The sequence below is a fragment of the Alligator mississippiensis genome, chromosome 10 (assembly GCF_030867095.1).
Source record: "Alligator mississippiensis isolate rAllMis1 chromosome 10, rAllMis1, whole genome shotgun sequence".
NCBI lineage: Eukaryota > Metazoa > Chordata > Crocodylia > Alligatoridae > Alligator > Alligator mississippiensis.
Genome location: NC_081833.1, coordinates 13,080,201 through 13,094,392, shown reverse-complemented (window position 1 = coordinate 13,094,392; position 14,192 = coordinate 13,080,201). Strand labels below are relative to the sequence as shown.

At 40.8% G+C, this 14,192-nt stretch overlaps 1 protein-coding gene across 5 annotated transcripts in view; it reads left to right on the top strand.

The window, feature by feature from the left end:
* Nucleotides 1-14,192, top strand: part of LOC102560702 (uncharacterized) — a 57,014-nt gene that overhangs the window by 31,289 nt on the left and 11,533 nt on the right. For all 5 annotated transcript variants that reach the window (XM_059713450.1, XM_019486627.2, XM_019486625.2 and 2 more), the window contains exons 2-4: nucleotides 3,332-4,332; nucleotides 11,885-11,936; nucleotides 12,035-12,137. In XM_059713450.1, the coding sequence (XP_059569433.1) occupies nucleotides 3,365-4,332; nucleotides 11,885-11,936; nucleotides 12,035-12,137 (1,123 nt within the window). In that variant the 5' untranslated portion in view covers nucleotides 3,332-3,364. The remainder of the gene's footprint in view (nucleotides 1-3,331; nucleotides 4,333-11,884; nucleotides 11,937-12,034; nucleotides 12,138-14,192) is intronic.

Below are 14,192 nucleotides of genomic sequence, written 5' to 3'. Positions count from 1 at the left end.
TAGGAAGGGACTAGACACCATAACAGCAATCATGTTCCATCTTGCTCTTCCTGACACTTGCTATTGCCATTACTTCATTATCTTAGTTCAAGAAGCAAGTAAAGGAATTCTTGACCATAGCAAACCGGAAGCTGGCAATTTTGAAGCACAGCTGGAGACCCCTAGTAAGAACAGGAGCATGTATTTGCAGTTAACAACCTGTGACACGGTGGTGGTCTTCTTGTAACTGTGTTTGGTGATGGATATGATGAAGCATGGTCCCACTTTGTCTCTCCAGTGAAAGATCTTCTGGACCCCCAGAAAGAAGCCATCCGCAATCCCCTACTACCTTCCCTTTTCATCCTGTCTAGTGGAATTTTTCTTCTGCCTGAATTAGGCTACTTAGTTCCTTGTGCTGGTGGGATAAGCAATCATGACACTTACCGTACCACAATGAGAATGAAAACCTTTTTGATGTCTCCTTTATAAAATTCCTCAAGAGAACTTTCCCAGTGGTCTGTCCACCTTGCTGTAAAATACAAAAGATAGGCCTAGCCCATCATTTATGTCATTGTGCTGGCATATTTCACCCTCCCCAAAGCTCCTATTCTTGACATAAGTATGTGTTTCTGTTAAAAGCCTACAAGTATAAAACTTGCAGCTAAGGTTGGATATCTGTGTCTAAAGAAGTGAAATTCAGCCTTTTATAATGAATCCACTAAATGGTGTTTAAGTCATTCCATTTGTGGATTATAAATTCATCAGTGCTCTGTTGTCTTCAGAAACCTTCACTTCCTCAAACCTTCACCTGTCTTGTTTGCTTTTTTTTTTTTGTCCTTCCCTTGGAGTACAGTCTTGAATCTATAGCCTGAGAGTCTGAATAATAAATGATTGTACACTATGTACATTCCAAAAGTGTGGCTGCAAAGGTCATGTCATTGGTGCAGTTTGCCTCCGTTTGCTCTGTGTGAGAAGTACTTTTATCTGTTTGCACTCATTGAGATATTGAAGCTGACTGGTACTTGTCATCAGATTCCCAAAAGAACCAAAAATGTGTTAACCCACAGAAGACACATTATAGACAAAACTAAAGCAAAAATGACATATCTAGGTTTTAAAAATGGACTTGCTATCCAGAACTCTTGATAGTACTGGATATGAGTCCTGGATCCACTGAACTGATACAGTGCATGGTGCCCCATAACTTCCTGCTACTTAGGGTAAGGAATCAGCTGTCAGTATTGAACTCTTTGCATCCTGCTTGTCACAAGTTGGGAAGAGAGGTAGAATGTGCTATTAGCTAAGTTAAGAACTCAAAGTAAACTCCTGGTGAAGAGTGGTCAATTTTCAGTTTTGATGTAAATTAGCAAACCAAGTTAATAAGGACTAACCTTCACCAGTTTAACTTGCATGCAAACTTCCTTGTCTTCACTAGGATTTTTTCTCATTACCATCTCAAATGTAGACAGTGAAGACAAGGCCTGCACGTGTGTGTGGGAATTCTGAGTTTGGCTGAGGGTTTCTTTTTGGGGGCAGGAGGACAGGTGTAACTATGTGAGTATGAAATACAATAGGTAGATATTGTATTGGACATGGATGTGTGAGTTCAGTTTCTGTAGTTACACTAATTTAAGACTTGATGCTGTAGACAAACCCAGGTCCTTTTTAAATGCCAGTAGTCCTATACATTATTTTTTTAAGTATAAAAATAGATTTAAATTAATGACATTTTAAAAAATCTGACATTGGAAACTTTTAAATTCTATCATTAAACCATTTCTATTTCTATCATTAGTTTTGTCTCCTTCTCATCCACTTTTTCCCCTCTCCCTCCTCCCCTACATCCCGAAATCCCTTTGATAATGAAAAGCACCTGCTGAAAACCAGGACTCTTACTTATGTTCTGGAGAGCTAGCCTAGCCTTTTTTAAAAGGCTTTTAACAACATTTGGTGTTGCAAAATGATTTCTTTTTCCTTTTCATTTCAATATATGAGCCAAGGGGTGGGGAAAATAAAAATCTGGAGATTTTGACCTTAGTGGCATTCTACAGACTCTGTTAGCTTTCTCTGTTGTTCTGCCAGGCTCCTTTTGTGTTTAAACAGATATCAGACCAAGCTAAGTAATAATTTTTAATAAAAAACATTCTTTTTCCATCCAATTAATGTTGGTGAACATATGGCTCCTAGATAAGGTCCTATGACAACTATTTATGACTTCCTTACTTTCAAAAAATGTTGCCCAAGGCATGGATTAAATTTACTTTCCCCAAATATATGGAGGACCCTCTCATGATTGATGTCAAGGAAGTATCTTTGTCATTTGTAATTTCTGTCCTTAAAGAAGAAATAGAGAACTAATAATGGATCCAGATTTGGGATTTGACTTGTAGTGGTGCCAACAAAGCTTTCTGAAGGGTGGAAATCGACCTCATCTGTGTCATCTTCAACAGGTGGTAATATCTGTAACTTAACATGAAACGATATGTTTACAATCTGTAATCTGTTAAATTGGATTTCTGTGGGCTGTTGCAGAACCAAAACAACACACAGCTTTATGTATAACCGGTACTGTGTGTATCTGGAAAATAGGGTGTCTTTTTCTTTTCTCCTGCTCCCTGGAAAAGGATCTTCTAAATTTTACATTCTTTCCTTGTATGAAAGAGAAGGCCTTGAAGTGTTTCAGTTTTTCTCTGTCCTTTAGATCTTTGTCTTGCAACAAGCAGCACAGAAGGGCATGGCTAACTACATGTTGACCAAAGGAGCATGCAGCTAAAAGCCTGCAAAAAGGTCATCAATAGTCTCCCTACATCAACTTGCTAAAAGGAGGCAGTGTCACAATAATGAAAATAACAGATGGAAACTGCTTGGCCCCATTATTGGGAAGATTGGCACACCATATACACTTCCATGGTATCTAAGAATTGTCATGTACTAGCTGTTAGTGCTTCAAACAGAGAGTGTTGAAAGTTGGCTTTTTAAAAGCTTGATGAATTTATTACATATGTCCTATATATAGATATCTATAATATATAGATAATTATATAGATAATTGTGTAGTCAGGTTTAGGTCTCTTAGACCTACCATGAGTATCAGATCCTTAATTTGTTACCATTGGACATCTGTTAAATGTACAAATATAAAAAGTGCTATTTTGGATCAGACGCTTGGTCCAGGGAGCCCAGTATCCCGTCTCCACCTGTGGCAAGTAGTAGGTGCTTTTAGAGTAGGGGTGTTTAAACTTCCTTGGCTCCTCCAGTAGCAGGCTGAGCAGCAGCATTAAGGGTTGAGTATATCTTCTCTCTCTCTCTCTCTCTCTCCTTTGTGTAACTTCAACTTGTTCATTTTTTTCAGGTATATTATTCTTGTGGTGCAGTGTTGGAATCCATGGAAAGAGGTCTGATTTTATCCCCGGGTTTTCCAAACAACTACTACCCAGGGACACATTGCGTATGGCAGTTTTTCATTCCTGTGCAAACTCATCTTATCCTGGAAATTTTTGATTTTGATATATTTGCGAGCTCAAGTGAAACTCCTGAGCCTTGGGATGGCTTTACATCTCCTCCTACAAGAAGAAATAAGGAAATGACTTCCAGTGAAGAAAGCTTGGATTTTCCCACCTCTCTTCCTACCACAAAATCCTTTCTTCAGACCTGGATGGCAAGGGTGACTCACAATCTCAACAGCCCAGGACCTCAGTCAAAATTCCTTGATGGCCTCCATAATGAATTCCCAGGAACCACCTTAAAAAAAGATGAAGCCAAACAAGCATCTGAAGAAAAACCGTTGAAACAAATGGAAGAACCCAAAGAAATAGCCAGGACTCAGCCAGGTGGACTGTCATTCACTGTGGCTGGCAATGCTGCAATGCCAAGGCAAAATATCAGTGGCTTAGAAATGAACAAAGATTTGAAAGGGAAAATACTGCTTGCTCACCTCACTGCAAGAGAGAGAGACCAGGTCACTGGAGAAAGCCAGACTCTTTCCACAACAGCTTTGCCAACAGAAAGCTCTTCCCCACAGCAGCCTTCAATAGATGTGTGTCCCCATGATGTCTTGTATGTTTCTGACCTCATCACATTTTCCTCTCGCTTTTGTGGGACAAATTCACCTTTAAACAAGACCATGGTCTTCGGTTCTTCTCTGGAGATGGTGGAGGTTATTATGGAGCTGATCACCACCACAGACCGTGGGCGGGGCTTTGCAATGCTCTTTGAATACAAGAACATCACTAAACCTAGCAGTGTAGATGCTGGGAGACAAGCAGGAAAGGAAAACATGATGATGCTGACAGTAGTAATGGGAATTGTCATTTTTGCACTCATTCTTTTGTCCACCCTCTGCATAACTTGCAGGTAAGATTTTAATATATTTACTTACTCTGAGTTTTTCAAACTGACCCTGCTATGAAATCAACCTGTACTTGATGTCATGAAGATGACCCCAGTTGTGAAGGTTTTGCTTTGTATTAATTCAAAATCAAATGTGGATAGATTAATTTTCCACCAGGATAAAACCTGGCTAAATTTCTGCTGATCATATACCATTAATTCTAAGAATGTCTCCCTATTAAAGTCTTCAGTATTGTATGTATTTTGGGTTTGAAATCTATTAGCAGTTATACACTGACAGTATTGAAGCTTGAAGTTTAGTGCAACTTTACCAACACAGAGCAGAAGACCAGACTTTCTCTGGGCACTTTGGGCCCAAAAGCTTGTCCAGCATCATTCTGTACCATTGGTTCAATAAAAGTTACTGCCAAAAAAATGCTTGCTTTTCATAAAGCTGTCAAAAGCATGCTTCACCAGTAGATTTAATTTCCCTATATTTCTTCTTTCCTTTGCTTAGATTAGTGGCTCTCAAACTGGGGGGCACTAATCACTGGGGACATACAGCAAACTTCTGGAGACCAGGCAATAATAATAAATAGGAAAGAAGAATAATGAAGAGGAAAAATTTATAAATGAGGAAAAGAGAATAAGTGGAAAAGAAGGAGAAAATCTCTGAAACATCTCCTGGACAGTTGGGGAAGATGCACTGTGAATGATTGAAGTGACATAGTGTTGTTTTATTATCAATAACACACAATCTATAGGACTTCACAGTCGCATGACAAACTTTATAATAACTTTTCCGGAGTTGCTTTTTAAGAACTGTTGGTGCAGGCTAACAGTGGTGTGCTTCAAGAGGTGTGGTTAGGGACAGTGACCAGATGATACCTGAAAGGATATCAAAGTCAGGGCACCTATACACGTGCCAGATGTTTTCTCTGATGCATGCTAATTAATCGAGTCTGCTGGAGCATGTTAATTAACACACTCTAGCAGCCTCTGCGTCACTTCTGTTCAGCATCCCCATGCTTCAAAATGGCAGTGGGGGCATTTGAACTAAAGCCTGCCATTTTGAAGTGCAGGACACTGAATACACTGAGGGCACTTTAATTAGAGTGACTCTCAGATCTGCTCTAATTAAAGCGCGCCCTGCACCCACCCCGGAGCACATGTATAGACGCCCATATGATCTTATATCATCCCGCTTGTCCTACTGTTTCTTTGGTCCACATTTTAGCTGAAATCTGGTTTTCTTCACAGTGTTGTTGGGGTTTTTTGCTGGAAAAATGTCATTCAAGCTCCTGTCACTGTGTAGAGATCTGCAAAAGCGCAACTGCTGGGAACAGCATCCACTCTTCCAGGGCAGGATCTGACTGTCTTAATAATGACACTGTCCTTACTGTTCCTCCTGTCCCCACTGTAAGAGATGAATCTGAGGACCTAGAGATTACAGCTTCCTTTACTGCATGTGCTTGACTTTTTACCAGACCAAGCTTGTTCTAAGCACTAAATGAAGCAAACCGGCTTTTGTAGGGGAAAAAACCCATGCAACCACCAAATCATTAAAGTTTGTATCAGAATGCATAGGTGCAAGAGGGCTGCACGGAGGTTGCACAGGTAAACTAAGTCCAGGCTTCTCCTCAGTTTAGTGTTTACTGTAGTGTCTTATCTGTAATAAACATAGAAGTATTTTAAAGAGTTCTTAATATTTTAAGGTGTTGTGTTTAACTTTTCATTTTGTCTTATCAGAGTGGGGTCCCTGGACATCCTGCGTAGATATAAAACATAGTCCATCACTGCACTATGTCTAAAGGGATGTAGACAAAGTGGGTATGAACAAACATAGTCTCCCTTTTCTGTACATAGAAGTTTCTGCCTTCAGGATCTCACTGTAATTTTGTTTATAAATGAAACCTTGCATAACTTTAAGAGCTGGATTTGCATGTTATACCTAATCTCTTTTTTTCCCCTTTCTTAAAGGATCCTGCTAAATACTGTAATTTAGACTACAAATATTTGCCAGCCGTAAACTGGAAACATCTGCTAGAAATATCTTCCAGATTTTAAATATTTGATTTTTAAACTCTTGCCAATTTTAAAGGAAGAAAGAGAAGCTGCCATAGTAACGGTTGGAGCCAGATTCTGGGCCAGATTCTGATACGCTTTCTTGGGTTGTATAGTTTCTTTCTCCTTAAATTATCTCACTCAGTTTGTGGAACTCATCGTGGAGCATGGTAAAGCTCAACCCAAGAAGTGGGTTTTTTTTTACTTCCAACCTGTTGAACAACAGTCTGAGTCCACTTTGAAAGGCATCCTTACTTTGACATTAATCTTTCTACAAATAAGAGGCAATATTTTGGCTTTGGAAACGAGACTGTTTTCAAAATAGTGAATTAGTTTGGTCATAATATATGGAATACAGTTTTGGAGGGTTTTTTGTTTTTTAACTTTTATACAGATCTCCCAAGAACAAAGGCTATTGTGAATATATATAACTATGATTAGAGTTGCAGAAAAATATTTTGTCTCTGAGTAGCTTGGCTCCTGGCTTTTTGCACTGCTGTGCTTTCAAGGATACAGTTGTTTAGTTATGTAATTTGCATATTTATACTCTTTGCTTGCTTACTATTTTTCTATTCCAGTGGACTATACTCGTATGCAAACCTGTCTGTCTTTCCAGAGGCTGGTTATTTGGTGTATATATATTGATTTATTGTCAAACTTTTTGTATGGATGGTGAAATCTCTGCTGATTTAGCCAGTTTCCATAATGTTGGCAGAGGCTATACTATTTTTCTTTTTCACCATTTTATCTGTACAAGTCTATGATCTAGCCACAGCTAATCAACTATTTTGGGTTTTGTTGTGCAGCTTGGCCTAAAGTTTACAATACCTAGTAATCATGGGCATTTCAAAAGCACATTTCAGAGCGGACGGAAAAAAGTCCAACCACCAAATGCTTCTGATTTGTGTGTGGCCCAAATAGAGATTTGAGCTGAGGTGTCCTCATTTTGTTTTACTTGCAGAAAATGTTAAAAGTAGTCAAATCTGCAAAAGAGGGAGACTAAGAACAAAGAGAAGGTCTGAGATGTCAGGTAAGGTTGACATCTGATCTTGGCCCGATAGCACAGGGATGGGAAGGTGGGTTTGAAATTCAGGGTTTGGCTGTGTCCGTTAGAGCAGTGTTTCTCAACTCATGGGTCCTAACCCAAAAGTGGGTCACAAGAATATATGAAAGGGTTGCGAACAAACTTTAAAAAATGGATTCTCCTTTAAAGGAGAAAAATGTGGGAAAACGTGGCTTTTCTCTTGCAGGCTGGCAGAGTTCTACCCTGTGAGGGGCTGCTTGGGGGCCCCCCTGCCCCACACAAGGGTGGGAGGGAAGGCTGTGGCCTGGGGGTGGAGGGCATCAAGTTGGGAGTGAGGGGCAGTGGGTTGGGACTGGCCACTGATGTTTACAAATGGGTCCTGCTACAAAAAAGGTTGAGAAGTGGGAGCCGTAACACATGGGTACACATTGTAGAGATTTCAGTGTCCTCTGCTGAAGTTGGCTTTGGAATAGCATTAAGCATGGGGAAATTCTAAATTAAAGATGAAGCAGATGCCCTTTTTTGGTGAAATCTTGGAATGGCAGCTCAATCTGAATTTAGGTCCAGTGGAACCAGTTGCCTCAGTTGAATTCTCCTTCTTAGAACTTTTTTTGAACATATCTCCTTGAGGACCAGCTTGCCTGGTATGTAGAAACACATATTTAAATGGAAAGAATCCCACAAAGAGGCACACAATCTGAAATGGGACCAGCACCCGGGGAATGACAACACCGTGCCTAGGATGTCGCTTTGTAGAGGAAATGCCACTAGAAGATGCTAACAATAATCTCCAAGCTCTTTTGGTCTTCTGAATTGTTCTTCCACCTCCCCCTTTTGTTTTTTACCCTGCCACTGCCTGCTCCTCTAGCAGCAGAGCAAGTTGGAGTTTAGCTGCACATTCTCCACTTTTAGCTGCCACTGTTTCTCAGCTAAAAGTAGCAGGTTCTGCCTTGCCAAGCCCGTCTGTGCCATGTCTACCCCTGGCACCTAGTATCATTCTAATGAACAGTCATCGGCAATGTCAGACTGCTCAGACTCATTTCATTCAGCCAAAGCAAAGCTCTCTGGGGAAACTCCAAGTTTCTGCCACACTGTTGCTTTTGTTTGCTGTTTGGGGAGGGAATGAAAGCTTCAGTTGTTAGTTGGCCAATAATTCTAATTACTTTTGGCCAAGAGGCCTGGCTTGACTACTTGGAGTTTTTTTATTTTCTTTCCCAAGCCCGCTAGAACAAGAGACATGTCCACCTTATTTAGTTTAAATCTTGCCTGATGCAATGGGACTTTTGCTCAATGGGTGCAACCCATGAGATACAACTACATTTTACATCTTTACAGCCTGCCTAAAAGCTGATTCTGAGCAGAACCTTTATGTTCACAGCTGTTTTATGGGGAGGTTCACCCTATCCCACCCCAGGTTGCTATAAAGGGTTTCTACTTTCAGTCTGACTTTCACTTGGTGGGTAGAAACAGCATGAGAATGGATCATCTAATACAATTCCATAATAATTATGAATAGTTGGGTTATAAAGCATTACTGGCCAGCCAGTTGCCAAGTACTTCTTAGAACCATAACACTTCCCAGGGGAATCTCGCAAACACTAGAGATCTCAGGGTCGAAAGCTGAATGGTTAACTACCAGTCACTGCAGCTTTGTGCTGTGCATGGTATCCGAGGTATGTTCTTCTTGATAGGCTTCAGTGCCTTCCACCTCTGTTTATTTCTCCATGTGGGATTCTTTCCATTTAAATACACATGTTTCTGTTTCAGCAGCCTTGTGCTGTAGAAGGGAAGGCATTGGGATAGCTGAACTCCATGAGTGCACACCAGCCTATTATCTGCACTATGGACAGACACTTTCAGTCCATAGGACTTGCAAGCAGTATGTGAGCACATCTGTCGCTTTAAATTGTTTCTCTTCCTCCGGATAAGTTGTGTGCATGTAGCAATTGTGCTCATCACTATAGTAAGAACTCTGATTCTATGTAGGTCTAATAAAACATGTCTTATGCTAAAAATTATAAGGTCGTCAAAAATTATTGTTCTGTGGCTGATGGGACATGTCACATTAGTCTGGGAAAGAGGAAACTTGTTAGCAGCTGTTATGGCTTTTCTTCCCAGCTTTTAGTTGAACTGCAGTTTTTAGACAGGCCTCTATCAGACCCTCCCATTCACTGTACATGTACTAGGGAATATATAAGACATTTACCATTTATTAAGTTAATGTAATTAATGCATGCATTCTGTGGTGTTTTCGTTGCATATATTTAGGGTGTTGTGCAGTGGTGTATCAGGAGCATATCGCATCCTGAATGCAAGCTAGTGGCTTTCTCAGCTGTTTCATAGTGTGTGACACAGCAGTCATAGTTCTGTTTTCCAGTGTCAAAATAAGAGATGAGCCTAACTCATCTGACTTCTGGCTTCTATTAATACTGGAACATAATCTGAAACTATTCTGAGGGGAGTGGTATACTATGGTGCACAAGAATTAAAGGTGGGGATCTTTAGACAAACATTCCTTTGTATAGTTCATGCGGTGTTTAAAGGGTAATCAGTATTTTTCCCTGATGAGGAATTGGTATCTCCAGGATTACTTCAAGGTTAGTGTTAGACCTGTCTGAAAGCATATGTCTGTGTTTGTCCCTGTTCCCCTCCCTGTGAGAATTCAAGATCTGTTAGCAACTTCAAAGGAAAACTTCAATTTTTTCAGTAAGATTCAAACCTGGATTCTTCTGCTGAAAGGAGACTGAATCAGAGGGTGTCATTGGGGCCTCAGCAGTTGCAGTTGGGGATGGGATTGGCTTCATGTATCCACTGTACTCTAGTCTAGGTTTCTTTGCCAGACTCCCTCGCCAGACTCAAGCTGCCATGATGTACTGTAGTTTTCTGGAGCCACTGCAGCGCATCATGGGAGATGTCATATGGTTTGGTAACTTCTCCCAAAGAGGTCAATGGGGGCATGAGTCCTCCAGACTCCAGTTTCTATTTCTTTTAATTAAACTTTTGATTTCTGCCAAAATCTTCTTGTTTTCTTCAGCTAAAAACAAGATACTTTTTTTAGAGGGGTGTGTGTGGTTTTCTTTGACACAAACCCAGAACTTCTTGTGGAACACTGAATGCTTTTTTTCCCCCCACACAGTCTTTGATGAAATCCCAGTCTTCTGTCAGAATGTTGTTTCTACTAAAACCAGCCAGCCAGCTTAAGTTGGCCTTAAATGGTCTCCATTCTCTTACTGGTATGAGATAGATATTTCAGTTATTTCCCTCTACTTAGAGCAAGAAATAGCTGTGGTGTTTGTTAATATGCTGTTATGGTAACTGTTAATGAATGGTGATCACTGTGTTTGTGAAGCTTCGTGTGGCATTCGCTCTTTTTACCTGCATTTTGTGGCTATGTCATTGGAGGGAAGTGGAGCAGAATCTGACTACAGATAGGGACCTTTAAGTAGTGATTTGAATTCCTAAGGCCAAAGAGTTGTTGAGAGTTGATGGGGGGAGTTGGCTGTAACACACATTGTGCCTTAGTTTTTCTGTACCCCCTCCCTACTTCCAAAAAGTCTATTAACTATTGCCCCAGCTTACTATTGCCAAAGAGAAGTATTCACTACTGGATGACTGAGAGCCTCACCCGCTAAATTTTAATATATCAAAAAAAAATTGTATGTGGAGGAGGGGAAATGCTAAAAATATCATGGCACTAATTGGGACTTGCAATTGTTTGCTGTTCAGTAGCGCTGATCAACATTTCTTGTCTGCTCTACATTGTAAGCTTGTGGGCAAAGCCTTGGTGTTTGTTCCTAGATTACTATAAATTGTCTGAGGTGGTATTGCTATACACCTAAATGATGCTTCTTTTTTTACAACACTTTGATCTCTGTCACTGGTGCCTGTTCTTCAAATTTTACTGATCCTGGTGGTTCTATAATGCCGGTTTTGGAACAATATATTTTGGTGTGGATCTTACTAGGGGAATCTGATTTCACGGTTTTAGAGATCAGTGGCTGCTGTTTTTCTGTAGCATAATCTTTATTAAAAAAAATAACATCTGACACGTCTTCTTGGCTCGTGAAAACTAATCCAAAATATATTGTTCCTAATCATGAAATGTGTTGCATTAGTGAGGTTACTGAATTATGTTCCAGCACAAGACTAAGGGAGAAACTAAAGGTCTGCTCTTTTGAGGAGAGTTTAATGGTACTTGAGATGATACATGGCTTCCACTTCTGGTTCTGCTGCAGACCTGTTGTAGTATCTTGGAAAGCCTAGTTAACTTCTTCTGCCCTGGTTGACTTCCTACTGAGATGCATTTTCCCTTGTTGGCCTTGCTACAAGAAGGCTGGTAAAGTGCTTTGGACTCTCAGAAGTAGAAATGTAAGCGCATAGTCATTCAGTTGTTGTGTTCTGTTTTTTGTCCCCTATTAGATCACGGATGAGAACTTTCCTCCTTTGGAATTTCTAACTCATTCTTGGGCTGTTTGCTCTCTTTCTCAGGCAGAAAATGTGTCCCAAAAGGAGCCCTGCCAATGTGCACAGTGACCAGGAGGTTAGTGTTAATTGTTTCAGTAATTTGTTTCTCTTTTGCACATTGGCTGTTATGTTGTTTATCTGAAGATGTTTACTGGGGCATGTTCTGAGTTGTAGAATGGGATCCAGAACTCTGCTGTTGATATCAATGAGCTCCAGCTTGTGGTGCCAAGTCGAGAGAATGAAAACAACAACCACTCTGTCAGCTGGGAGCAAGTGGGTAAGCAGCACATGTTGGTTCAGCCTAGAGCCCGTTGTCTGTTAAGGGAATTCATTCTCCTTCCCAGGAGCTGCTTCTCCAGCTGTGTGCGCAGTGATGTGGATGTGGTACAAGGCTTCCCATACAGAAGGGCTTTTAGCGTGGGCTTATCTCTTCCTGCCCTTTCCATTTGCACTGGTAGAGCAATTCCCTTTTAAGCAACACTCAGCAGTGTCATTTCAGAACTCTACTAATAAAACCTGTCCCATCCAGCAGCATAGCATTGATGCAAGATGAGCAGAGCAGATGTGTCCTTGGTTCATTCTGTCACAGGCCTGGCAGCAAAAACACCTAGAAAATCTGCAAGTTTTTCTTCTACTCCTTCCTTATTTGAGGAGAATGGCTTTGTGGAATCTGTGTTTGTGTGTGTTGGATTACCTGGAGTAACCATTTGTCCACAGCAAAATAAGAAGTACCATATTGGGTCAGACCAATGGTCCACTTTGCCCAGTATCCTGCCTCTGACAGCAACAGAAGTGGATGCTAATGGGAGAGCACTGAACTGAATAGATCTAGAGCAGGGGTGGGCAAAATGCAGACCGCGGGCCAGATGCGGCCCACCAGGCTGTTCTATCTGGCCTGCGGGGCCCCTAAAAAATGTAGAAAATTAATATTAATTTTTCCTGGCTGCCTGTCATGTGGCCCTTGATGGCTTGCCAAAACTCAGTAAGCGGCCCTCCACCCAAAATAATTGCCTACCCCTGATCTAGAGTGATCTGTTCCCTATCCATTATCCTTCCTGATATCCAGCATTATTGGTATAGAGATGCCAGAGATCTCCAACCATTCTGTTCAACAGCTATTAAACAGATCTATAATCTATTAATTTGTCTAGTTTCTTTTTCAACCTGGCTATGCTATCTGCCTTTACCACCTCCTGTGGCAATGAATCCTACAAGTTAACTGTATGTTGCATAAAGAAAAAAAAGTGCTTTCACCTGTTAGTTTTAAATCTGTCTCCTAGTAATTTCAGCAAGTGCCCCCTAGTTTTATTATTCTGGGACTTGGTGAACAACAGTTCCCTGTTTACTTAGTCCACACTCTTCATGATTTTATAAACCTCTATCATATTCCCCCTCAGCCACTGCCTTTCCAAACAGAAGCGTCCTCACCTTTTTAGTCCCTTTTGGTATGGCATCAGTTGCATACCCATGATCATTTTGGTTGGTCTTCCCTGTACCTTTTCCAATTCTACTACATCCTGTTTGAGATATGGAGACCGAAACTGCACACAGTATTCAAGATGTGGGCACACCATGGATTTGTATAATGGCATGATGATGTTTTCCGTTTTTTTTTCTATTCCCTTCCAGGTGCATTACCTTGCACTTATCAACACTGAAGTTCATTTGCCATTTTTTGCTCACTCACTTAGCTTGGTGAGATCTTTCTGCAGCTCCTTCCCGTGAGATTTAACTACATGGAATAATTTGGTATCATCTGCAAACTCGGAGATTTCACTGTGCACCCATTTCCAGGTCGTTGAAGAAGATACTAAACAAAATTGGGCCCAAATGTGATGCTAATTAAGAGTGAGCTATCTACTGCAGTGCAGTCAAAATGAGGCCATGAGAGGCTCAACTACTGACACTGTCTGTGGTTTGATGGATCCGTAAAAGCCATGACCTACGAATTGTACCCCGGTTCTTCTGGCTGGTAAAAGACAGAGGGAGGGTACTGGGCCTTGTGTTGGAGATCATCAATGTTTGTATCAAGAATGTTGGCTAGAAAAGAGCTTGAGTCCAGCTTAAATCAACCCTGAGTTGACTGCGTTGCTCACTATAGACAGCTTCCAAATGCCCTTTATGGGGAAAAGTCACTGAGAAGATTGTGGTGGGACAGATCTGGCAGTCTGAGTCTTCAGAGCTCTTTGACCATAACAAAAAAGATCATAAACTTTCATATGCGATGAGCACAATTTTGGAGGTTTTTTGGAGCTCATTTGAGATTGAGATTGCCTGAACCCCATGAACAGCACTAAGACTACATCTCTTATATCCACATACTATATAGGTT